We start from the raw sequence: 26,846 nt of genomic DNA on the forward strand, positions 1-26,846 counted from the left end.
GACTTACCCTTGTCTGTGTAACCATTTCCTATCAGCAGACATTTTACTGCTTTCCATTCTTGGCCATTTGTAAACACTGCTGCAGTGAACATTCTTCATGTCTTTGGTACACTTGTGGGTGTGTTTCTATAGGATGAATTTGTATATGTTGAAGTACATGTTCAAGGTGTATAAACATCACATAGTTTACAGATATTGCCAGGTTGGCCTCCAGAGAAGTTGTAACAATTTGTAGTAATCACCAATAGTGTATGAGAGAACTTTTCTTAGCTCCTTCATCTTAGCACCATAGTAGCCATTCTGATGGACAAAAAACGATTTTACTGTTGTAATCAGCTTAGTTAGATTATTTGTGAGGTGCGTTAATTATTTGTATTTCATTTCCTGTAAGTTGCTTGCTTATATCCTTGCTCGTTTTCCCCTGGGGATGTTGGGGAGGGTTGCTTCTAAATTCTTTTCCTTTGCTATGGTTGCAGTGAATGCTACTTACCTCTGAACAGAGACTATACTCAGCATATCTGCAGGGTACTGACAATGAGAAGTGTGCCCTTTAGGTTTTACATCTCATTAATTTTTTTATAGGAACATATAAACCTCGGGTTCGATGCTATGACACCTATCAATTATCCTTGAAGTTTGAAAGGTGTTTAGATTCAGAAGGTAAGTAAAAGGTTAAATTTGAATTCATGAAACCAGCTTTTTATGTTTGGCATCTTTACTGCCTGTTAAAACGGGAAGGGGTTGTGTATTAGTTTTCTTTGCTGGGTAACAAATGACCGCAAACACCCACGATGAGCTCCCAGGTCTGTAGGCGAAGCCCATCCAGGCTCTGCCGCGTCCTGTGCTCAGGCTGCGCTCCAGGGGCCAGCCCGGTGGGACGCCTGTCCAGAGGCTTGGGAAGGGATCCGCCGCCAGGCTTCCAGGTTGGCAGGATGCAGTTGGTTGAAGTTGTAGGACTTGAGTCCTGTTTCCCACTGGCCTTCATCCTCAGCCGTGCTCGGCTTCCAGAGGCTGCCGGCATTCCTCCTCAGCTGGTGCCTCCGCCTTCAGACCACAGCAGCCCATTGGCCCCTCCCCTTCTGCCGGCGGGAGAAAGCTCTGCTTTTAAAGGGCTCGTGTGATTATAAATCTCCCCCTGGCCATACAGTGTGACAGTCACGGGAGTGGTGTCTCATCGCATTCACAGGTTCCACTCACTACAGAAAAGGGGGCTGTGGACGGGAAGGTCAGTGGGTCATGCTAGTTCTGTCTAGCACAGAGGACAGTGAAACGGGAACGTTCAGGTGTTTTTGTCAGGGAAAGGATGGGAGCCGTCTCCGCCTGACTTGTTTCACCCAATACAGACTCCATGTGCTGCTGATCACACCTGTTTCCCTCTTTATGTTAGTTTACCAGATACACTGTGAATGGGTACGAAGTTACTGTTATCCTTTTTAAAGCAACAGTTTGTAAATGTTCTGTAATACCTATTTTATTTTGAACATTTCAGGAAAATTGGGGCAAAATTTAGAAGTCATTATGTTTTGTGAATTTATATTTAATTGCCTTCAGTTCTGCAGAAAATCTAATTGGCCAGTACTGAGAAATTATAAAGCTTTAAATTTTCCATTTGGTGTTTTGGGAGCAGCATAGCATGGCAACTTTGTTCTTGTTTTATGTAGGGGCAAAAACAAGAAAAACCTAGCATTTGTACATAATTTTTGTGTTGAATTAGGATCTTTGCATTAAGTTTGCCTTTTTATTAAAAAATTGAGAATTGATTGTTTTTTCCTACTGTTTCTTATTTTCTAGTTGTCACCTTTGAAACATTGTCTGATGACTATTCAAAGGTACGTTTGATTGGTCTGTACTGGCTATCAATACATGACTAAGTGGAATTTATTTTTATAAGTATCTTTTTGATGTTCCCATTGCTAACTTAAAATGGCTGTGTAGTACAACCTTTCATTTTCTATCAATATATTTTAATTTGTCACATGAATAATACGTAGTATCTTTTAAAACTGTGATAGGAAAAAAATAGAAAAATAAACAAAACTCTGATAGAGATAGCTTTTTCTAGCTTAATATCAAAATAAAATTTCCATGTAACATACGAAACCTTATCCGTATTTTTAAGAATTGGTAGCAGTCATGTTTTTTCAGACCATCTTAGATTCCAGGTGTGTAATTTTCATTGCATTAAATGTGGGGTTATTTGCCAGGTTGCTTTCATATTCATAGGTGTAAAGTAAAATAGCTATGCTGTATGTTTAACTTTATTAACCCTGCAGATAAAAATCATGGCATATTCTGAAACAGGTCAAAAAACAGCCAATTATATACATTTTTTTTTCTTTTCTTTCTTTGCCTTACTCAATTTCAATGGAAAGTTTTAAATGTCAGATGTCACCTTGGAGGAAATTGAATTTCCTGAGCTGACATGGCTTTATATATTGTGTTCAGTTCTGGAAACTGTGGATATAGTTTATCCTTTTGCCTGTGGTAGCCATTTGTCATGTGTTTGGGACATGTAATTTTATAATGTGTTTGATCTAGATTTTGATAAATTTGCTTTTAAATACCACCTGGAGATTTTAAAGATGCCTTTGTAATATATTAAAGTTCAGTGTTTACACATTTATCAAACCCTGTGTGATAATTGTGAGATTATCAAAATGGGAAATTACTCATTGACATTACTGAGCGGTGCTCTGTGTTATAAAGTGGTGGTGCCAGATAAGGGAGGGCCATTTGTTGTTTTGTTTTTATTTTTTTTTATTTTTTTTGGGGGGGGAAGGGAGGACATTTGCTTTAAGCCTTTCAGTGAGAAGGTTCGGTTTGCAGAGAAGCTGCCTAAGATGCCAGAAGGCATTGAGTACCTGCTGGAGAGGTTTGATTCTTCATCCCAGTTTTAATCACGATGGAGAGCTGTGCTGATATTTCGTGTGTTTACAGAGAGACAGGAGGGCGAGGGGGGCCAGAGGTTTTCTAGCTTAGCTAGTTTTAGTGATGATGAAATAAACACTCTACCTGGAAACCTAAGCAAATGAATTTTCCTGTTTCGTTTTCAGATTGTCTTCTTACATAATGATCGATACATTGAATTCCACTCGCAGTCGGGCTTTTACTACAAAACCAGAATACCGAAGTTCGGGAGGGACTTCTCCTACCACTATCCGTCCTGCGACTTGTACTTCGTTGGCGCAAGGTATTGGGCCTGACGCCCTTTGTGTCCTCCTTCCCACCTCATTTCCCAGACAACTGCTGTCCCCGGCGCCGAGGAGAACTAAAAGCAGAGTAAGCCGTGAGGCCTGCCTTTCCGTTGCTCACAGGGTGTAGTTCCAAAGCGACTGGCCCGGTCAGGAACTACATCCTTGGCTCTCCGTAGCACGGTGCTCTACAGCTAGAGACGTGGGTGACCGAAGAGGGGCATATGAGTGGGGAAGTCCATTTCCTAGCCCCATTGCATGGCATTTAAAAGCTTTTTATTCTTAAATATTACCTTCTTTATGATTATAAAAATAATACATATCCACTATAGAAAATTGGAAAATATAAAAAAGCATAAAGAAGAAAAAAAAATCTCTCATCCAGAGGAAACCCTTATTGATCTTTTATTGTATTTCCTTTAAGCCTTTTCTTATATACACACTAGAGGCCCGATGCACGAAATTTGTGCAAGAGTAGGCCCTTCTTCCCCTGGCTGCCAGCACCAGCTTCTCTTTGGCACCCGGGACCCTGGCTTCCCTCTGGCCTCTGGCAGGCACCTGGGATCCAGGCTTCCCTCGCAGCTCCGGCTTCATTTGGAAGGACTTCCAGTCTAATTAGCATATTACGCTTTTATTATTATAGATATAGGTACATTTTGGATCTTATATTCTCTATGTTATCCTAGCTAATAAAAGAGGAGTATGCAAATTAACCGTCACTCTGTGGCAAAAGAAGGTGGTGCCCATAGCGGCCGGGGCAGGATGCTGGCAGCATCACCCTGGCAATGTGAGCCCAGCAGGCAAGTGCGCCTGCAGGCAGCACCCAGCAGGGCCTGCTTGGCCATCGCTGTGGTGTGGAGCAGGCAGGCCCCACAGAGAGCAGAGAACCACGGGGAGTGGGCCCAAGTTGTCAGTAGGACATCCCCTGAGGGCTCCTGGATTGGAGAGGGTGCAGGTCGGGCTGAGGGACACCCCCCCTCCCCCCGCACGAATTTCATGCACCGGGCCTCTAGTTGTAAATAATAGTCTACCTAATGACTTCATAATATTTCCTTGACACATGGGTGATTTAAATCACATATGCTTGAACAAATTACACACAAGCTGGTTCTTTTTTAGGTTTAGAGTACACTTTTGTATTTTACAAAAGGAAGCGATGCCTTATGAGGGATATACACACACACACACACACACACAAGGGTAGACAAAAGCAGGTTTACAGATGTTTGTATGGAAAAGAATATAATCTCTATATATAAAAGCCAAGCGACCAGAATGACCAGGAGGCTGGCCAACCTCCTGCGGCCCCTCCCCCCAGCCTGCCCAGCCCCCTGATTACCCCCCCACCCCAGTCGGGGGTGGGGACAGCCGACCTCCCATGGTCCCCCCCGGCCCCCACAGGTGGACTGGACGCCCCCCATGCACGAATTCATGCACCAGGACTCTAGTAATAAATGCAAGAATAAATTTTCATGAACTCACAACTGTAAACCTACTTTTGCCTACCCCTTTATATATATATATTTCTAAAAATTATATTTATTTGAAGAAAAGTTTATAGTAGCTTGCCATATTTTTTATTGTTTTTTAGTTTACCATATTTTTAATTTTATATATTTGCAGCTCTGAAGTTTATAGGTTAAACTTAGAACAAGGACGGTACCTAAATCCTCTACAAACTGATGCTGCGTGAGTATTTTGTTTTAAGAAACCTGCAGTGTTTATTTGGGCCAGGAGATGGAGCCAGATGCTCAAATTCTTATCAAGCAATACTCTGGGTAATTTAATTAAAGAGTAGCATTAAGTTTTTCTTAAACAAAAAATTCATTAAAAGATCTGGTGATTTCTTGAAATTTTTAAAAAATAGACTTGAAAGTTTTAAAACTCACTAAAAAATTCAGTTTATTATTTTTTGTAGTGTTTTTTAAATTTCCCTTCATGATTTTGTTTTGTGATATGTTTTCTTGTGAAGAAATTGTGAATTAACTTGGAATAACATTTAAAAATGATTATCTTTTATGTTGTTGTTAGCAGAAAGTTAAGGTTTTTTTCATTTTCCTTTTATACATTATTGTCTAAACTTTTGTTTTATTTAAAGAGAATTCCTTTGAGGAATGAATCTGAATCTGTCATCATCATAATAATAATGTTGAATAATAACAACAATAATAGTAAAAGGGCTTTCTGTGCCAGGCATTATTCAGTATTTTATATATATCAACTCATTTTAAACTTATAACAGATTTTTATGGTAGGAGCTATTATTAGCTGCGTTTTACAGATAGGGCAGCTGAGGCTCAGAGAGGGTAAGAACAGTCACACAGCTAGTGGGATGGAAGCTGGATTACTCCTCATCTATGTATATAAAGAGCTTGTTGGGCCGAAACCGGTTTGGCTCAGTGGATAGAGCGTCGGCCTGCGGACTGAAGGGTCCCAGGTTCGATTCCGGTCAAGGGCATGTACCTGGGTTGCGGGCACATCCCCGGTGGGAGATGTGCAGGAGGCAGCTGATCGATGTTTCTCTCTCATCGATGTTTCTAGCTTTCTATCTCTCTCCCTTCCTCTCTGTGAAAAATCAATAAAATATATTTAAAAAAAAAAAAAAAAAAAGAGCTTGTTGGGTTTTCCTTATTGCTCTGAAAGGCTTTGTAAAGTTGAAAGAACATGTGGGAAAACCAAGTACATTCGCACTATTTCTTTTCAATTGACTTGAAATCCTCTTATTTAAAATATGATAGTAACTTTATGATGCATTGTTGAATAACAAGTTATCTGCTCTTTAGCTGCACAGTGTTCTGTCTATAATAACAGCCATTATGATTGAGTGTCTTGTAAACTCTAGACACTGTGTTGAACATTTTCTAGTGTTTCCATTTAATCATCACAACAGCTCAATGAGGTAGTGACGTCTTCATTCCACGGGCGAGGAAAATGAGGCCTAGAGCAGGATTCCCAGCTTAAACAGTCAGGTCTCAGGTCGGCACAGCCACAGCCTGTGTTTCTGCCTGGGGAGAAAATGTATTGAGAAAGTGGAACGCATGTTTATTCTCATGGCCGTGGACTAGTGTTTCAGGAGGAAGTTCTCTCCTGTCTCATCCCCTGGGTGACAGGGTGTCACCCTAAGGTCAGACACTGGCCGCTGTGCTCCGGGCACTTACCCTTCGTGCCTGGTGTTTTCACAAGTAGATCAGTGAGAATCGCATGTCTTCTTTCTCCATAGTACTCGGTTGACTGTGGATTGAAGTTTATTGGGTGTCCCTCCCCCTGGGGCAAAAAAGCACGTGCAGTGCAATTGAAACTTCATGGCCCATGTGCAGAAGTCGGTATTTTGTGGAAGAGCCACACTCAAGGGGCCAAAGAGCCCCATGTGGCTCGCAAGCCGCAGTTTGCCGACCACTGCCCTGGGGGGACACTAATATGATCTCCCTATTGCTTTACTGTTTTAGGGAGAATAACGTTTGTGACATAAATTCAGTGCACGGCTTGTTCGCCACAGGAACAGTAGAGGTGAGCATAACTGGCTTGCTTGTGTAAAAGTGTTTGTTTTACGTTTGATAATGAACGAAATTGCGTTTAAAGACAGAGTTGCTCGGCTCCTAGGAGCCGGGTGCTAACGAAGCCGCAAGCCACTGGCTTGCTCTTCGTATGGAAAGCTGTTATAGCTGCTGCTGACTGCCCCGCTCTGCCGCTGACGAGGTGCGCTCTGACCCTGACCTTCTGGAGCTGGATGGGGGTCACTGCTGGAGCCTCGCTCTGGGGAGCAGTGTGGCCGCCATTCTTGTTCTTAACAGGAAGCACTGAGTCATGGAGCCCCGCTCTCTGCTGCTTGCTAGTTTCATTAGTTGCTTTCCCTGGGGCCGTTTCCTCATGATGAAATGGAGGTAGTAATCCTCACCTCGCCAGCTTCATCACGGTGCTGGTGAGAACCCGGGAAGCATCCTTGATGCAGACATTGTCGCCGTAAAGGCAGATGGGATTGTGGTTGGCATGTCCTGGACAGTAGCATCCAATAAATCCACAACACGTGCCTTTCCAACCACAGTGCCTCTGAACCAGTGTCCTCATGCTTGTCAGGAGTTTGTCTAGATTTGCATTTCTAGTTACAATGTAAAGTTCTCGTAGAAAAGTAAAGAGGAAGTGTGTCAGACGTATGTTACTTAGAAGTGTCCTCTGTGCCTGTCAGCCGCCAGACTGCACACCGAGAGCTGACGAGTGAATAGTTTGCACTGTTAGCCCTTTGGGTTTTTCTGTGGATGTGCAGGTGTGCATATGTATTAGTATCACTTTTTTTTAAGGATTTTACAAAAAAGAAATCATGGCTCTCCACTTGCTTTTTTTTTAACGTGAGGGTATATAAATGTGCATTTTTATACCTTGATACCTATAATCACTTACAATACAAAACTAGTTTTTGTAAACGTATGGGCAGAGTTCCATTATTTGTTTATTAAATCAATCCCATGTGGATGAAAGTTAGGCCTTTACTCAAGTTATTTTTATGTTAGGAGATGAGGATTTGAAATGGGACACATGATGTTGATTTAATGGAAATATGTAAAACTATATTGAATGTGTTATGATACTGTTATGCCTAATCAGGCCAATGAAGCATTCTCTTGGTAATTACTTTTCCTGAGATTACCAAGGGGAAGTTTTAAAATAGTTTTTGTAAAAAAAATCATTTTTAGATAGAGTCCTTACAGAGCAATATAGGCTAGATAACAGGAAGTGCTCCGAAAGAGGGGTATGGCCCTCGCTGGTTTGGCTCAGGGGGTAGAGCCTCTGCCTGCCGACTGAAGCGTCCCAGCTTCTGTTCCGTGGTTCGACTCCATGCAAGGGCCCGTGCCTTGGTTGCTGGCTCAATCCCCCTCAGTAGGGTGCGTGCAGGAGGCAGCCAATCAGTGATTCTCATCATTGATGTTTCCCTCTCTCTATCCCTCTCCCTTCCTCTCTGAAATCAATAAAAAATATATATATATATATATATATATATATATATATATATATACATATTTTTAAAAAGGAGTTATATATTGAGGCTCCTCTTCTACCAGCCCAGCCCTGAGACCTGGTGAGGGGAGCAGACCCCCAGCGCAAAGGCTGGGCTTCCTGAGATTTCTTGCTTGTGGGGCTTGGGATTTGATGTGCACATTTGAGGTCTTGCTTATACGATGGTTAATACTGTAAATAATTTTTTGATCTTTGTGTATGTTTATATGTTTTATCATTAAGGCTTTTTTTGGTATTTATCTAAAAATTTTCCAGTAGCAGCTATTGTTTGAAGTTGCTGGTTTCTCTTTGTTTAGGGTCGAGTGGAGTGCTGGGACCCACGGGTTCGAAGCAGAGTTGGCCTGTTGGACTGTGCGTTAAGTAGTGTCACAGCAGATTCGGAGTAAGTAGATGTGAACTTGTAGTTTAAATATTCATCTGCTTCTGATGTATCAATACTAAGTTAAGGTCCATGGCTAAAGGAGGAACCTCTAGACTTATGTCTGAGGTTGTAGTTTCTGTGATTGTGTAAAAACCCTCTCCTGTGAAAGCTCATTGAGCGGGTAAGCCAGATGGCGTTCCTCCCTGAAGTACTTCAGAAGGGAGGGTCTAGCGATAGAACCAGGAGTCCACCGCTGCAGTGAAGCAGAAGGTGTCCCTCCAAGGCTGAGGAGGCAAGTTTCCAATGATGCTCATTGTAGTTTGGGGCTGAGGCTCTAGGTGGCGTTAGAGACATGAGGATGCTGGCAGTCCCGGCCTGGCCTGCAGGTCCTGGTGGAAGGACGCAGCAGGAGGCGTGAGAGGAGGGCTGCTGTTGGCTCTGGCCTGTCGTCCAGCACCTTTCCACAGAGCGCGGCTTTGGTGCTGAAGCTCTGGGCTGCTGCGGGGGAAGCCTGTTCCAGGCTCATGGCCATAACCATTCATCATTCCTGGACTTTCACAGATCCCAGGGCCCCCGTGCTCCCTAGTCTTCTATTTTAGCTTGACACAGCTAACTTCAAAAAGGGAAGTGGGTATATCCATGCTGAGTGTAAAATGTTTCCTCTTAAGAAAGAAGGGGATGCTTCTGTAATGCCTCATCCTGGCTTAATTAAGGTGAGAGACGTTGTCAGACCGAGTCTTGTTACCTGGTTTTATATTTTCAGAAGTTTTTGTTGTTGTTGGTAGCTGCTTTGAGAATATTTCTTACAATTCTTGAAGATAACCTACAGGTTTTTAAAGGTTGGTTACATTTATGCGTAGACTTATTTTTTATTTTGATTAGGAAAGTTTGGATACAGTTGCCTTTTAAAAAGAAGGGGAGACAGTGATTTCCCATGAGAATTGAAGGGAAGATTAAGAATCAATTTGTTTCTTAGAAGGTTTGGCGGTGCCCACATGGAACAGGAATGCTTTGCCTTTCAGGGTGAACAGTTTACCGACCATCTCTGCTTTGAAATTTAACGGTGCCTTGACCATGGCAGTTGGAACATCCACAGGGCAGGTAAGTGTGCTTACGCTGGAAACGCACATTGTAGTGTTCCAGACACACGTATGTGTCGTGGGAAACAGCCACATAACTTCTTCACTGTGGGGACAGAAAGTGAAGCATTGCTGGGCCGGGGGGGCAGAGGAGGTTTACAGTGTGAGTGCACGAAGCACATTTTATTCTCTTATTAGTATTTATTGTATTATTTCCATACGGACGACTGTAGACCTTTGCCCATCCCTGTACGCTTTGGCCAGAGTGGAAGCGCCCCCAGATGCTGTGTGCTTCCAGCACCTTGAGACACTCTGGCTCTGAGCTCGGTGTGTGGTCTGGGAGGCTCTGGAGCGGTACTACAGGAGGGTATGTTCTCTTGACTGTGGCTTAGAACTATTTTTCCCAGAGTGTCCTGGGACAGAATTCTGTGGTCGAACAGTTTGGAATCTGCCAGATTCCCACTCTTGGGGATTCCTAGTGCATTTGAATATACATGGAATGCTCTGAGAATTCCTGCAGACAAGAAATGTATTGACTACATATTTCCAAAATGTGTTTGTCCCAGGCATCTGTCTCTCCCCTAGCACTATTTACAGATCCCCTCCACAGGCGATCGGGGCACAGCTCAGCACGAGTGGAATGGCTGCAGGGGTTTCAATCCATCTTTCCTTCTCTCCCTCCCTCCCTCCCTTTCACCTCCCCTCCCCTCCCTCCCTCCCTCCCTCCCCTCCCTTCCCCTCCCCTCTCCTCCCCTCCCCTCCCTGCCTCCCTCCCTTTCTCCCTCCCTTCCTGGCAGAGCCCATACATTTGTCAGTTTGCTCTCCCCCTAGAACAGGTCTGAGACCCTGCTTCCAGGACTTGTACTGCCTCTGCCCTCATGGTCTGGAGAGGACTTGTCACCTGGGATGAAGATTGAGCTGCCCCAGGTTTCTTGCCTCTATGGCAGGGCTCAGAAGAGACACCCCCCCTCCCCCCCCAATCCCCAGTCATAGCCTTGCCACCGCCACCTGTCCAGAATCTCCCAGGACTGTCTTCTTTATGTCTGTCATGCTGGTTTCTGTCACTCGCTGTGACATGCCTGGTACATAGTAGGCCCGCAGTATGTATACTAGTATTTGTTGAATTCCCAAATGACACATTCTTTTGGGCTTCCTTTTTGTTCCTTTCTTAGTTAGTATAGCTCAGTAGTTCTCAATCTTAGTGTGCTTAAAACTGCTCAGGGTTGAACTCATACAGCCATGCGCTCTGAGGGTAACTGAAGAGCTTTCTCAGAGCGTTTTTGCTGGCTCACTGGGGTCTTTGTACTCTGGGTGAGGGTGTCCACTGTGCTCATAAAAAGGCAGTAGAACAAATGGCAGCCACCTTTGTACCTTAAAGGTTGCTTTTTAAGATAAAACGTTTAAACAAATTGTTTTTTCTTTTAGGTCTTATTGTATGATCTTCGCTCGGATAAGCCGCTGCTGGTTAAGGATCACCAGTACGGGCTGCCCATTAAGTCGGTCCATTTCCAGGATTCTTTAGATTTGATTTTGTCTGCAGACTCTCGAATCATCAAAATGTGGAATAAGAACTCAGTACGTGTGTTTTTGTTGAAATTTTTATTAAAATAATATTTTCTTAAGCGTATTTGATGTTCTGTCCCCTAAGCTCCAAGTATTAATAAGTAACAAAATCCTATATTACTGGCTTTAATCTGCCTCTGCTTTTCATTTCAAAACCTAAGTATTTTGAGAGAAGTAAAAGATTAATTCAGCAACTAAATAGGAAAACATTAATTCAGAGTTCTTACATTCAATTAATAACAAACTTAACATCTTTAGTCCTAAAGTGTCACTCTTTTTCTTTTTTCTTTTCTTTTAACTCATTTTTGAGATGAAGCGGGCGGAAGGTCCAGCGGCCTCACATGGTGTCTACAGAGCGAGCATCAGCCTTTCCCGCGGGGCTGCCTGGGCTCAGGGGAGAGGGGCCAGCAGCCCCATCACAGCTCGGCTCCTTGTCAGCATCTCTGGCTGCTTGGGCCATTTCTCTTCTATTTTGGTTTCCAAGTATTGACCTTTCCTGAGCTTCCGCTCTAGTCCCCTGGGATCTGTGGTGGAGATCAGAGTCCTTCCGGGGTGTCCTGCCCCTCCGGCCCCAGGAGCTTCTTGGCCCCGGTGCCGCGGCTGACGCTAGGGGAGGGGACGGCTTCCAGCTTGTCTCCGTCTCGGCAGAATCACCTGATGGCCACCGGGAACCGACTCAGCGGCTCGCATGGGCTGGCTTTGCGCTGGGAGGGTTTTCTTGGGAAGTTTCGTGGTGCTGTAGCTGGGTTTTCTCTGCTCTTTTTCTGGTAATCCAAACGAATGGACTCACAACAATACCTATTTTTAATACTACAAATAGAGACTTTTTTTTTTAATTCATAAGTTATTAGGGAAATAGAAGTTACCCTTGACCTGGCTTCCCTGCTAGTGCAAGGTAATGAGTGATGTCGGTTTGGATGTGCCTCCCAGGCCCTGAACTGCGGCGAGGTTTTCCCTGACGTGGAACTCGTCTTCTTTGTCCCATACTATTGTAGTTCTTTTTCCCCTTCCTTTTTTCTTCCCTCTTCCCTTCCTGCTTCAGTGGGAATTTGAGAAGAAAGGGAGGTGGCTGTGTGAATTTCATTGTCTTGAATTAGAACTTGGCTGCTGTTTTTTACTGAACACAAAATACCCACCTTCCCCATACTTTACCCCCCCCCCCCCGCCCCCTCCCTGCCCCTTTGCCATGGAAGCCTCTGCTAACGAGTTAACACAGCGGGAGCTGGCGGAGTTGGTCGCCTCAGCTCTTGAAGTCACGGTGCTGTAGTTGCCACAGTAAGATTTATTTTGGCATTGTTGTTATGACTAAGTACACCATCCTGACCAACACCCAGGTGTCTTGGTTTTGCTTGACTGGCTTTCCTTGTTTATCTTTCTTATCACCTTTTTCCATACTCATCTTCTTCAGTCTTTTTGTCTTACTTTCCTTCTCTTAATTTTTTTAAATATATTTTTATTGATTTCAGAGAAGCAGAGGGAAGTGGGAGAGAGAGAGAAACAGAAACATCAATGATGAGAGAGAATCATTGATTGGCTGCCTCCTGCATGCCCCCCACTGGGGATCGAGCCCATAACTCGGGCATGTGCCCTTGACCGGAATCCAACCCGGGACCCTTCAATCTGTAGGTTGATGCTCTTTTCACTGAACCAAACGGGCTAGGGCCCTTCTCTTAATTTTTAAAAAAGAGCACATATCCCCTCACATTTAAAATAAAAAATGTCTTAGGCTTAACTATATAATAACCATCACGTTATGTACTTACAGGATTTCATTTTGCAAGTTATTTCATGTTCATTATCTCAGTCGGTCTCCCCAGAGCCTGTGGTTTAGGTATGGGAGGTAGTGTCCTCATTTCACCATGCTGACCAGCTCACCTTCCTGGTTTCCCTGAGCACCAAGTTTAACCAGGGTGTGTTTCCCAGATTATGAGAATTTTTTTAAGTTGATGTACAACTTTATGTTAAACTTTACTCTTTTGTGTAAACATTGTCTTTAAAACTGTATGTATTTTCTTGGATAAGTCACCTTTTCCCCCTGGGCCTCAGTTTCTTTGTCTCAAAAATGAAAAGTATTTGATAAATTGATCAACTGAATTCTCCAAGATATTTTTAAAACTTAAATTCTATGATTCAAATTAGAAGATTGTATTTCTTCACATACCAGTGTGTGGTTGTTACATCGCCAGTATATTTGCTTTACAGGAGATTGCCAAAAGCTGTCTTCCTTTAACTATTTTAATGAGTCCTTTTTGCTTACTCTTTCAGGGGAAGATTTTTACTTCCTTGGAGCCAGAGCATGACATTAATGATGTCTGCCTCTATCCCAACTCAGGTACGCAGTATGTGGCCGCGGCGCATTCAGTGAGACAAATCCCAACTATGCTTTATTTGGTTTTAAACTCATTTTATTTCTGAAGACAGGGTTGGGCTTTGTCAGGACGGTTCTTGGATATTGTATGTACTTGAAGAGTCAAGAGCAGGAAGTGGTGTGGGTGATTCAGAAAGTGGCCTCGGAGTGACTCAGTCCTCGGCCAGCCTCGCTGTTGGCAGAAACTGGTGACAGAGCATAGGCAGGTGGCAGGTGAGATGCTGTGTTAGTGAGCTCTTCAGCTCCTCGGTGTGATGAGTAACAGTGCGTGGGAATCCAGGTTAGGGGTTGGGAAGTCCGAGGTTGCCTGATAATACACAGGCTGTGAAACCATGGGTGTTGGCATGTTGTACGCAAATTACAAGGCAGATTTCAGGATCTAACAATACCTTCAGGGCAGATCTGTGAAGACTGGGGGGGTCTGAGAGAAAGTGAGAATAGTTCCCATTCAGGCGGTGTTGTGCTCTGAGGATAGACACACAGATGATTTCGATAGAGAGACACAGGCGAAGCAGGAAGTTCTGTCGTGTGTACAGACAGCGCTCTGACCTGCTGGAGGGGCTTCGGCCACAGCAGCTGGCGGAGGCTGTGTGAGTGGAGTGATGAGTGAGATTTGGTCGGTGGCATTGGAGCGAGGCGATCCGGGTGAGGGAACCGTGTAAGAAGAGCAGGAGACTAGGGCAGGGTACGGTAGGGTAGGCCGTGCCAGGCTGGGGCAGTATAGGCCAGGCTGCGACATGATACCATTCAGTATGACATGGGGTGTGGGGAGGCGCCACGTCCCCGGTGTGGTGGTCCCAGGAGGAATGAAGTTGGAAGGCCGGTGGTGATGGACAGAGAAACATCCATCCGCTGCCTCCTGCACGGCCCCCACGGGGTATCGAGCACACAACGCGAGCATGTGCCAGCGACTTTAGTGCCCGGGTCAGCACTCAGCCGCCGAGCCAGCTGGCTGGCAGGGTGCTCGCTTTGTTGAGGTGACGGCCAGCACTCTTCATTGCAACAGTACACTTTTCTGAAAGGCAAACATTTTAAGAGTGCTGTTTTGGACAGAGACCCTGACTTACAGTCAAATAACTGATAAGAGGTTAATCAAACACAAAAGTAGCCCAGTAGTTGATTTCATGGGACAGCAAGCACAGTCTGACAAGTACCCCTGCTCCCTGGGCTGGGTCCCGCGGTTGATTCACATGCTCCGTACCTCGCCCTCGCTTCACCACGCCTCTCCCCCATGCTGCTGTTTTGTGCCTAATCATTCTGAGTTGAATCATGTTAGAAAAGCTGAAATGTTTCTCTCTCTTTATCTTCTCTCTTACTCATTTTGGAGTAATTAAAGCCGAATCATGATTACTGTTTTGTAAGGGTTTTCTGATCCTGAGGCTGCTCAGAATGTTGAGAAATGGTCCCGCCCTCCTGCTCCTCTTGGCTCCTACTCTGTTGCTCATTCAGCCGGCTCTGTGGGTCAGGGCGCCCGAGAGGCAGTGCTGCCCTTGGACTTGGGTGCGCATCAGCTTCACTGCGTGCTTGCTGAGCTCGCGGCTGGCAGAGCCCCGCCCAGCCCTGTGCTGTCAGAAGCACTGGTTCCAGAACCACTGGTGGGGAGAACAGATTTCCACTCGGGAAGACCTTCAGGCTTCAAGGTTGTGCAGATCTCCTGCCTTACAGCGCTGTGGAGACTGCTCTGCTGTGAAATGCGAAGTCGCCTCTCACTCCGTCAGTGCCCTCCCACAGAGTAAAGGGGGGTTCGGGGCCTCTGTAATGTCCTGGGGGCCCTGCCCAGTAACATCACGTGCCCCTACTTAGAGGAGAGTTGAGCACGTGGATGTGAAGCACCTGGCACAGGGCTCACTCCCTTCTCTCGCCCATCATCACCTGGATTTCTGCCGGCCTGCCTGCCCGGCCCTGCGGTCGTCTTTCTCACTTACAGCTGGTTTCAGGCCTGACCTCCCGGTCGGAGGTCCGCTTGTGGCTGTCCATGTACGGCCAAGGGAGAGCCTGCTCCGTGTGGGAAACTTCAGCGTTGAATTCTTTGTGTAATTAGAGCCTTTCTGTGGTTTGTCGGGGAGATGTGGTGTGTTTCCTCGTGGAACGTTCACTGTGGAATGTTCAGGGCTGCCAGGGAGGCCAGGCGGAGGGGATTTCTTCGGCAAGAGCCTTCCATTGGTTGTGACATGGCTCTGCAGTCCCCACGCCGTCGTCTTTAATCACATCTCGGGGGCCGGAGGCCCTGGCCATGCTGCCAGTGGGACGTGGGTAGCGCATCACGACCTCAGGGAGCGTCCGTCTCCAGGGCCAGATAAGGCACCCACATGAGGACAAGCTATGAGAATGTCTCTGGTTTTTGTTTTGCTTTACATTAGACACACATTCCTGCTTTCCTTGGCCTCGCCGCTGCTTTTGTGTGTTTTCATGGTGGGTATCTGGTTGGGGAGGTGGGTCCCAGTTCCGGGCCAGCTCCCACTTGGGAGTCGTCCCAGGTGGGTTTCTGCTGAGAGGCCTGCGTGCTGAGTGTCGCTGACCTCCGCTCTGCCCACATCCAGTTCTGTATCAGCGTCACATCACTTCACAACTTCCGTATCCACAGGAGAGCAACAAAAGATACTTTCTAAAACAGAATCAAGTCATTGTCCTTGACATTTGGTATATTTAATTTTGACTATTGGTGTGATCATCCAAACATCTTCGCTCTGTGGATTCCTCTACTGTGTTTTACAAATGGATTTTTAAAACAACTATAATTTGGTTGATTTTTAGAAGTGTTTAAAAAACAGAGCTCTTGAGTTTGCATTTCAGCTCTAAGTTCTCCAGCTCGGGACAGGACACAGTTGGAGCTTTGTTTTTTAATCTGTAGAAGAGGGGTGACGGCAGGCCTCACCTCGGAGTTGGTGACTCCCAGATGCTGCCGAGTCCAGTGTGTTAACGCGCATGTGCCGAGAGGGGCTGTGGGGCGGGAGCAGCTTCGGGACTGTGGGCAGCAGCCCCTTCCGTGTGGCAGAGCAGAGGGCAGAGCTGAGGCACGGGCACCCTGGCTCCTTACCAAGGAGGGAGGGTTCGGAGGTTGCTGCTGGGCTCCAGGGAAACCTGCGTTGGATGCCAGGAAGTTGTCCCTGCTTTAATTTTGCTTTCTTAAAATGCTGGCCCAAGGAGACTAAATTATTAACTACCCTGTTGGTTATCTGTCAGAATTCCCCCGAGAGTTAATTATTTTTGTATCGTAGGAGCTATGCGATTCTGTTTTGGTCTTTTCAGGTGTAGCTGCACATAGCATTCCCTTTAAGTGGTTTTGTGTTCAGTTAGGTGTGAACTTGGATTCAAACATGAGGAACTGCTTTGCTGTGACACTTGGTGGGAAATGCTTTACCTTGGTCCTTTGGTTCCTGATGGACAGAAAGAACCCTTTCTTCTTAACGTTCTCATTTTTATGAATAATCCAGAGCACGTTGAAACTGCGTGTTATCGGTGTGTCTGAAGCTTGAACTGCCCCCTTAAAAATGATGGCACACTGTGGGCCTGAGCGCCCTGGAGAGTGCTCCTTCCCCAGCCAGCGCAGGTGCTCCCCGACCCTGGGGAGCCCCATGGAGGAGGCCAGGGACAGCCCACGGCCTGACTCCTAGGTGCCGTGTGCACTGTGCTCTGAGCACCTCCGACTTCTCAACTTGGAAAACAAGTAGAAGAGGACTCTTCTCCCCCGTGTTGACCTTCTCATTGTGTTTATTTTTAGGAATGCTTCTTACCGCCAACGAAACCCCCAAGATGGGCATCTATTACATTCCGGTAAGTAGTACAGATAGGAGCCCAGATAAAAATAGGAGCGGTAAAGGTGCTTTATTTCTAAACTGGACATATTGAGGGACTTTGGGTCTGCATGCAGCTGTGTGAATTACACACCGTGGTTCACTTTGCTTCCTGGAGCCATTTAAATGCGTTTTATAAAATGACCTTTAAAAGGAACAAACCATATGTCACCATTCTTTTATGGGAAACGACTTCATATCACGAAGTAGGCAGATTTCCTCAGATTTACATTTGCTTTTCTGTTCTCAGGTATTTCATAATCTCAGACTTCCAGCTACTAGTGGTCAAGGTCACAGTCTGAGACACAAGCCTGGTGCCCTTCTGGTCACCTCCCTGTAGTTTGTTTCTTTTAAAAGTAAGTGGCAGCCCTGGCTGGTGTGGCTCAGCGGACAGAGCGTCGGCCTGCAGACTGAAGGGTCCCGGGTTCAGTTCTGGTCAAGGGCCCATGCCTGGTTTGCGGGCTTGATCCCCAGGAGGGGGCGTGCAGGAGGCAGCCGATCAATGATTCTCATCATTGATGTTTCTGTCTCTCTCACTCTCCCTTCCTCTCTGAAATCAATAAATATATTTTTAAAAATAAATAAAAAAATATATAAAAGAAACTATATTGACATAAGCAGTGATGGCATGCAGTTTGCAATCCTGCCTTTTTTTGTTTGTTTCTTAAAGAACTTTTACGTGTCCTGGAGGCGTCCCCACCTTTACCTTTTAGTTTATAGTAGGAAAGGAGCGTGGGGATATGATTGAAACAGAACAAAGCTGGCATTAGATTATGGTCGGCAAACATCTCCCTGTTGTGAGATTTGGGAAGGGGAGAGTGAGGGCGCCGAAGATCAGAACTAGAGTGGCGAGCTCTCTAGAACCACCATCAGCCTCCAGTTATGAAAATTCCTCACATTTATGATGGGCCTTTTAAAAAATACATATTTTTATTGATTTCAGAGAGGAAGGGAGAGGGCGAGAGAAATAGAAACATCAATGATGAGAGCGAATCATTGATTGGCTGCCTCCCGCACACACCCCACTGGGGATCGAGCAGGGTCCGATTTGCATTGTGGGAGGAGACTTTGGCTGAGCCACAGGAGGACGGGTTAGACCAGAGCCGGCTTCCCACGGCGACGTCCTTTCGGAAGAGGAAGGTGCCTGTGTTACCTGGGCCAGGCCTCCTGTTCGGGTTCGGGTTGTTGAGCTCATGGGGCTCTGGGACAGTGAGAGAGGAGTCTGACTGGCAGGCCGTAATTTCAGAGGTTCCTTGTCCTTGAGCTGCCAGATGGCACGTGTCCTGGGGGAGGTGGTCATCGAGGGGAACCTGCATAGATGAGGAGAAGGGCCTTCCCTCCCCGCGTTACAGCCTTCTCCCGGGTCAGCCCTTGGAACACCCACTTGTCCTGGGGAGGTCTCTGCGTCTTCCTCCGGGAGTGCTGACTGCGCTTAGAGCTCAGCGCCTGCCTGGAAGCCGTGTCTTCAGTGCGGAGCCTTTCCCATGTCAGAGCTCGGAGCCAGCGTGGGAAGGGACAGCCCTCGAAGGGGTGGAGGGCTGCACTGGGAGGGCTGCTGACCAGGTGAGGAGCCCTTTTGTGTGTGTGTGTGTGGGGGGGGACAGCCCCGAATAAGCTTGTGGTGAGGCCATCTTACCGGCGGGTGCTGAGTGGCAGCGGTGTGGGTGGAATTGGGAGGACTGTTAAGGTTGGAAGTAGGCCTGGTAACCGAGCAGATGTGGGGAGTAAGGAAGAGGCAGGGCCGCAGGTGACAGCCGGTTCCTGGGTGGGTACATCTGTGAATGAGGAGGGCATTTCCCAAGTCCAGGAAGGGAAGGGGAGCAGCAAGCTCTTTTCCCTTTTGTATCACGTTCTGCATTTTATAAAATGACCTTTAAAAGGAACGAACACATGGAGGTTTTTGTTTATGCAAACCATGTATGCATATTCCTATTTATTCCAAGTGTTACAAAGTATAAGAAAAGAAAAACCACTATTTCCCCCTTGATAGTATAAGCACTGTAATATTTGGATATACTGTCTTTCGGTTATGCTGATAATGTTATGTGTGCAAAGTCAGATTTTACATGCAAATTTGTATTCGTAGGAACATTCTAAGGCTTTAAAATGACTCAGAGCATTTTTAGTTGTCTCCATTACAGGATCTGAGAACTGTAGGGGCCCCTTATTCACTTCCGACTCTCCGGGGCTATTTCTCAGGGTGGGTTTTATGTCCCAAGTAGTGAGGACCCTCATGAGCCTGGGTGAGCGGGCCAGATGCTAGCCAGGTGGTGGAAACAGCTTTCTTGACAAGTGTTAGCTTATCGTACAAGACCTTAATGTCAGCTTTCTGACTCAGATTAGCAGAAAGCTGTGAAAAAAGTCCCGAGACGCCTCCCAGGTGACGGTGCGTGTGGGGACAGTGCGAGCACAGGTTCCTCGTGCTCAGCTCTGCCTGGCGCTGGGACTTGTCCTGAGTGTTCCTTCCTGACCCACTTCCGCCTGCTGCCTCGCACCGCGTGGGGTTCAGTTCCACGGCCTTCGCCTGGAAGCTGCTCTCTGTGATCCTCCTTCAAAGCAAGGCGAGCCCGGGGGCCTGAACGCCTGCCATTTTCACCAGATTTCATCAGATTTACCGAGCTGATGCTGGCACAGGGCTCCCTTGAGGCCTCCAGGACCAGAGCATTTGGAGACGTGATTCATGCCGCACAGAGGAGGCTTGGGCTGCGATTTGTATGAGCATCTTATAAGGCAGGCAGGACACCTTTTCCCCTTTGGGGCTGTGCAGGAAGACAGCCTAATGTTCCTCCAGCTTGTTAATTTCTGCCTTTCTGTCTGATACCATCTTCTGAATACTTAACTCGTTATAGATTAAATGCCAGTCCTGATCCACGCACTCTGCCACTTACAGGCTCCCACAGCTAGCTAGTCTTTTATGACCAAACCGACTTTCTCCGTCTTCCCGTTTTCTCAGTGATTCACTTTGCCTCCTCAGAGACCAGGACCTGTTATTTTGTTCGTCTGCTCTTTAAATTCGAGGGCCTAATTCACCTGCAACGCCTGAGACGTAAGGCCAGAAATTGTTTTTCAGGTTTGGTTTTCCCCTGAAATGTAATGTAATCTTAGTTGGTTCTTTGTACTTAGCACTGCTGGCAACTGTGCGGACTCCCGAGGGACTCGGGTCTCCTTCGGCACCCACCCCAAACCCAGCCAGGGGTTAGTGTCGGTCCCAGGTGAGCCTTGTGTGCCCCGGCTCCCGAAGCACTTGTTACCGGGGAGCTGGCTGCTGGCAGGCCCGGTAGCACGGATGCCAGGAGATCATTTTATCCGTTAGGATAAGGGTCGGTTCCTTTGCTCTGACAGTATAGCTCCTCAGCCAGAACTGAGGACCCTGGTGTGATGCAACCCGTGTGGGAGGGCTGGCAGATTTCTCAAAGTAGTGCCTTGTCCCAGAGATTTCAAGGTGATTCTGTTAGAGGCCAACAGAAAATACGAAGGAGAATTTGCAAGTAAGGACACTTCACTTTTCTTGGATCATTTTAAAAATTGGTCCAAAAGTTGGCTGTGCATCTAGGACTAGACCAGCCGTGGGCAAACTACGTCCCGCGGGCCGGATCCGGCCCTTTTGAAATGAATAAAACTATTGAAAAAAAAGACCATACCCTTTTATGTAATGATGTTTACTTTGAATTTATGTTAGTTCACACAAACACTCCATCCATGCTTTTGTTCCGGCCCTCCGGTCCAGTTTAAGAACCCATTGTGGCCCTCGAGTCAAAGTTTGCCCACCCCTGGACTAGACTGTTTCGAGAGCAGTACCTTTGTTTTCCTTCCTGTGTGACCCTGTGCTCCTCAGCTGGAGCTGCTGGGAGCACTGGCGATGTTCCTCCTGCGATTCGGGTTTCAATTGGGACCAGGATCGGGCCAGCGGATACGTTTCAGTTTAAAGCCAATTCTGCTGGCTCACTTACATTTACTAACTTGATATTCGGAGAATTCCCCAGACATGAGAGCTCTTTGGCCCACGAGTGTATGTTGAGGTCACCCGGAATAGATCAGTGTCCGTGTAGAACCCTAAGAGCGATGATCGCATTTTCACCTGAAGTGCTCGTTCAAGCAGAGAGCTGCTAGACATGGTGACAGAGTCATTTTCTTAGAAATTCCCATTTTCAGAGCCAATAGCAACATATCCTCCTGGCGTAGGGAGGCGGTGCCAGATGCAAAGAAAACTCCCCGGGGGCTTTGCCACAAGACAGAACGCAAACTGAACGAGCAGTTGCTGAACTGTCTTCACGCCACAGGGTTTTCTGTGTGCTGTAAAGAACAGAACATTAGAGCGGGAAGGGAGATTCGAGGTCATCTAGTTTTTAGTTGAGGAATCAATTATTTGTTCAAGGGCACATGGCAGAACTGGGTCTGGAAGACATGTCTTCCTTCACATTGCATCGTGGAAAGAGCTTAGATTTCGGAATTAGTCTGATCTGAGTTTGAATATCAGCTTTGGCACTTACAAATCCCGTGACCTTGACCGAGTTACTTACCCTGTGTGAGCTTTCGTTTCTTGAACTGCAGAAGAGGAGTGATGTTGTAAGGCAGTTTGCACAACCGATGTACTTCTTCTTCATGGATCACGGTGCCTGGTCCATGATAGATTTCATCTGGTTATTGCTGCTACAGTTTTTGCAACAACCAATCTTCAGGGGTCCAGTGGCAAAGAGAATCTGGCATTACCTGGATAGGGGCCTTTATGGAGCTTTTAGAGAGAATGTCATTCTGAACAAAATAAAGATGCACTGAAAGGTTCTGACAGAAATCCCTTGTGAGCAAGGAGAATGCTCTCAGGAATGCAATATGGGCTTGTGAATCTGTTACAAATCGTAAAATGCAGGCAGAGAAAACTATTGCATGCCATTGGTTCTGCTGTTAATTATTGCAGCAGAAAGCAGTGATGCAGTCTAATTGATAAAATAAGAAATTTTTTACAGTGAAGTTTATTTCCCCCATTATCATCACTTTGTAGAAAATGGCAAGTAAAGAAAATAGAAGAAAACTTAAACACCTGTCCGCCACCCAAAAGCAAACACACTGACACTTTGCTATATTTTTCCATCATTGTAATCAGAAACATCATTCATATCTTGCTTTTCCCCCAGTTAATTAATATTCCCCATGTTATTATGACTCTTGGAGATAATTAAAAAGTGGGTTTTGTGTATGAATATAAAAGTCATATATAGTTATTTTTTTAAATGTTTAAATATTGGAAATAAGATAAAACAATAGTCTTACTAGTCAGAGACATTCTTGCTAGTATTTTTGTTATACTTTCTTTGCATTTAGGACTATTGTAGTCGCTTTTAAGTCCATCATGGTGTTGGAGAGTGGGGGAAGAGAGGGAGGGAAGGACGGAGGACGGGAGGGAGGGAGGGAGAAGTTTCAGTTAGGTAGCCACCCAGCCACCCATTCCACTTGGTGGGCACAAGTCCCAGACGAAACTTAAGGAAGAGCCTTTTTCAACCTAGAGAATTCAGCCCAACTCCCTAAAGCATCCTCACATGGGACCAGTTGCCGTCTCCCTTTGTCTCATCGCCCTTGGGAAAGCAGAGGAAGCAGTCCTGTGTTATTTTTGTGTTACCTGGTTGAGATGAGCCATTTGAAAATGGCTGCTTGAATCTGTTGTTTTCTTCAAAAGATGTTTGGTCCCTCACCTCTCATAGTGTCACCACACTGCATGTGGTTTTGATCGTTAAGACATGGGGGTTTGGGTAGGACCAGGCCACTAGATGCAGGCCACTCACTGCATCTGGCCCTGTTCCCGCCCTGCGGGATGTGTGCTCGCTGAAGGACACCCTGAGGGTTCAAGTTATCTGCTTGACTCTAGAACCTGATCTTATGTAAGAGATTCAAACATTGAAATTGAACTTCAGAAATTGTCAGTGCAATGGCTAGAGTAGGGGAAGGGAAAAGATATTAAAAATATAGTTAGCAAGTTCAGAATGGGCTGAGCAGAAAGCAACATCTGGGGAAAAAAATCTGGATGTTTTATTTAGCCAAGGAATAAATATTAAGCAGAATGTTGGCAGTGATCCATGTGTGAGTGGGGGTGGGGAAGGACAGGGTGGTCTGATGAGGGTGACCTTGGGGCTCTTGGTGCTCATGGAGAAATTTTACCGGGTGAGGGTCGGAGAAAGCTCAGGAAAGAGTTCAGGAATCATGTTACCAGGCACCATCTGAGAAGGCATGATTTTAGGATGTAGAAAAAGACTCAGATCACGAGAAAAAGATGCCTGCTGTGAGGAAAAGACAACATTGGGGCATTGGGCTGAAGAAAACTGTCATTGCTGAGGATGCAGGAGGGAAGGACTGGCCTTTCAGAACTTCTAAAGGGAAGGAAAAGACAAATTTGAATGAAAAACACAATTCGCTGAGTTCAGCTTTGAGCTCAAAGGTCCAGGTGGTTTAGATGTCCTGATTCACAAGAAATGGGACATGTGCTTAATCTTGTTCTCCAAGAAAAACATCTTAAAGATCAAGCCTTTCAGAAAGATCCGGAAAGATAAGGCATCTTGTGAAAGGAAAAGGCCCAGTTTTATGGGGGAGGAAAGTGTGAGTCACTCACAGACAGAGCCTCGCAGGTCGTGAAGAGTTAGATTCCAAACTCCAGGTTGCCTTCCCCCTTTCCTAGCGGTGACGCGAAGCTGATGCGAAGGGGTGATGCGTTGCCTTTAGAGGGTTTCCTTTCTAACCCAAGCTTAGCACATCTGTCGTAGTTTAATTTTATCTTATGCATGAACTGGCTTTATAAGGCTTGGAGTTCTATTTGTAGTTTGTCAGTTGTGTGCTCATAACTATCAAATGGGAAGTGAGGCCCGAAAGTCAGCTGGCAATAAACTGTTCTGCTCTATACAAACAGGTTGTTTGTGTCTACAGAGGGGAAACGGGGCTTCCTATTTTCCTCTCAGCACCTTCAGGCAGGAGCAGAGCATCTGAGGCATTTTTCTCAACAAAGGAAATCCTCTCCATCTCCCATTAAAAATTATTGGGCCACAAGAACAGCAGACGCAGAGAAAGCATGGACGTGTGACACTCGGGAAGTAATTTTCTGAGCATCCTGTCACATTTTCGAAAGTAATTTTAGTTCTGCCTAGATTAGAAATACATGTAATTTCCGTATGAAAATACCTGGCGCACATGACACCTATCTGATGCAGCCGGCGATACTTGTTCTGCTGAAACAGTCACACGGCTGCCATGCCCATCTTCTTGAAAATAAACGGCAGCTTTCTACTCAGGTTCTAGTTATTCCGCGTGGATCCATTATTGACCAAGGCCTTGCCTCGCAGCTCTGGCCGGCCCTTCACCGTGGTGCTTGCCAGTCGGTCTCTTTACCGTCTTGATTTGGAAGTGAATCTGCTGTTCGGTTCTCATGGTGACACGTAGGTGGCGGTGACAGAGCAGAGGGCTCACAACCAGGACGTTTCGGCGTGTGCCTGGCGGCTGGAGTCATGTGGCAGTTTCCTTGATAACTGCCCCTTATCTACTCTGGTTTGTTGTTGTGTTTTGTCTTTTTCTTAAAAATAGAATGCGGAAAGAGAAAAGAGAAAGGAAAAAAACAGGATGCGGGTTATACAAATAGGTCAGAAATTGGGCCACATTCTTTTAAAAGGCCCAACTTACACAGAAAATAATAGGAAAATTCTGGGACTTGCATTGTCTTTACCTCGATTCCGTTTTTCTCAAATCCCGAGAAAGTTCCTTTGTCTTCTGATGCCCATGTTCTCGGCTGAGAGCTCCGTGAGGGGGGACTCTGGTCTCACTGTGCTGTGTCCCTGATGCCCAGGGCAGTGAGGTACTTCAGAGGCTCCCACTCAATACATGCTGATTGGGAGCATGAATAGGATTGATACTTCATTTTATAAAACTTATGGAAAAACCTCAAGTGTACATAAAAGTAGAGAGAAATATAATGAACCCCCTTCTACCCATCTCTTCCCTTCAGTATTATGTTATCAGCTTTCCCGCATGGTTTTTGGAGGGTTGGAGGTGGGATTGGCTTGTATTACTAGCATTTTAAATTGCTCTAGAAGGTTGTTGAAAACGGTTCAACAGGAATGAGTACTTGATTTTCACATAGGCACAGATCTTTTTTAGTTACATATTTACCTTCTTGAGGAACAGAGCATTATTCTTGCTTGGGAAAACAATGTGTAAATGACGGTGGGGAGGCATGGTGGAAGAAAGATCCGCCTGTCTGTAGTTTTGGCTCATCTGTACATGGCTGCATCACACATCCATTCATTCAGTTGACTATTATTTTAGAGCAGCGGTCGCCAACCGGGGATCCGCGGACCACTGGTGGTCCGTGAGGTCCAAAAGGTCAGCGACCGCTGTTTTAGAGCACATTTAGGTTCAGTGCAAAACTGAGTGGCACATACAGTTCCCATATATTCCTTAGACACCCCCCCCCCCTTTGCCGCCAGCACGCGGCGCCAGGCGGTACATGTGTTGCACTTGGTGAGCCTACATTGACAGGTTATCGCCCAAGGCCATTGGCGCTCACTCTCGGTGCTGTGCATTCTGTGGGCTTGGACAAAGGTGTAGTGATCTAGGCCCACCGCTGTGTATCGGACAGGATGGTCTCACTGCCCTAGAATCCTCTGTGCCCTACCTGTTCATCTCCCTTCCTCCCCCAAGCCCCAGCGATCACTGATCTTTATTGTTTCCAGTTTTGCCTTTTCTAGAATGTCATATATTTGGAATGATACAGCATGTAGCCTTCTCAGATTGGCTTCTTGCACTTAGTAACCTATCTTATGTTTCCTTCGTGTCTTTCTGTGGCTTGATAGCTCGTTTCTTTTTGTTGCTAAATACTATTCCACTGTCTGGATGTACCACGGTGTGTTTATTCATTCACCAGTGGAATCACTGCTTCAGGTTTGGGCACTTAAACATTCTGTGCAGGTGTTTGTGTGGACGAAACTTTCCACTCCTTGGGGTAAACAGCAGGAGCACAGCGCTGGGTCCCATACGAGTGTTTAGCTCTGGAGAAAGGCCTGTCTTCCGAAGTGCTGCTCCACCAGCAGGGAGGGGAGTGCCCTGCTCACGTCCTCGGCGGCCTTGGTGCTGCGCCTTGGAGTCTAGTGGTGTGTGGTTGCGCAGTGTTCATTATGCAGACATGTCAGGGTTTATCTTCCCGGTGTCCTCCTCATGTGCGTGTATCACCCAGTTCTTCGAATTCTGTGAGCCAGCGCGCAGTAGAACCTTCTGCAATGGTGGCGGCGTGCTAGATCTGCTTCGTCGACATGGTAGCCGCTAGGCACGTACAGCTCTTGAGCACTTGAAACGTGCCTAAGGAACTGAATTTTCAATAACCTCATGTGGTTAGTGTCTACAGTACTGGACTGCACATCTCTAAACTATGCCAGAGCCAAGTTGGGTCATCAGGCTGCTTGCTTGGACCACGCTACTCTGGCCTTCACAGCTTACAGTTTAATCTGTGCC

General features: G+C 46.1%; 1 protein-coding gene across 4 annotated transcripts in view; it reads left to right on the forward strand.

Annotated features, from left to right (window-relative positions):
- NOL10 (nucleolar protein 10) overlaps window positions 1-26,846 on the forward strand; it is a 58,235-nt gene that overhangs the window by 6,630 nt on the left and 24,759 nt on the right. For all 4 annotated transcript variants that reach the window (XM_036335354.1, XM_036335355.1, XM_036335352.1 and 1 more), the window contains 10 exons: window positions 583-660; window positions 1,792-1,829; window positions 3,054-3,190; window positions 4,815-4,880; window positions 6,638-6,698; window positions 8,498-8,583; window positions 9,585-9,663; window positions 11,067-11,216; window positions 13,470-13,536; window positions 17,294-17,346. In XM_036335354.1, the coding sequence (XP_036191247.1) occupies window positions 583-660; window positions 1,792-1,829; window positions 3,054-3,190; window positions 4,815-4,880; window positions 6,638-6,698; window positions 8,498-8,583; window positions 9,585-9,663; window positions 11,067-11,216; window positions 13,470-13,536; window positions 17,294-17,346 (815 nt within the window). The remainder of the gene's footprint in view (window positions 1-582; window positions 661-1,791; window positions 1,830-3,053; window positions 3,191-4,814; window positions 4,881-6,637; window positions 6,699-8,497; window positions 8,584-9,584; window positions 9,664-11,066; window positions 11,217-13,469; window positions 13,537-17,293; window positions 17,347-26,846) is intronic.

Source organism: Myotis myotis, unplaced genomic scaffold (genome assembly GCF_014108235.1).
Source record: "Myotis myotis isolate mMyoMyo1 unplaced genomic scaffold, mMyoMyo1.p scaffold_m19_p_14, whole genome shotgun sequence".
NCBI classification, from domain to species: domain Eukaryota; kingdom Metazoa; phylum Chordata; class Mammalia; order Chiroptera; family Vespertilionidae; genus Myotis; species Myotis myotis.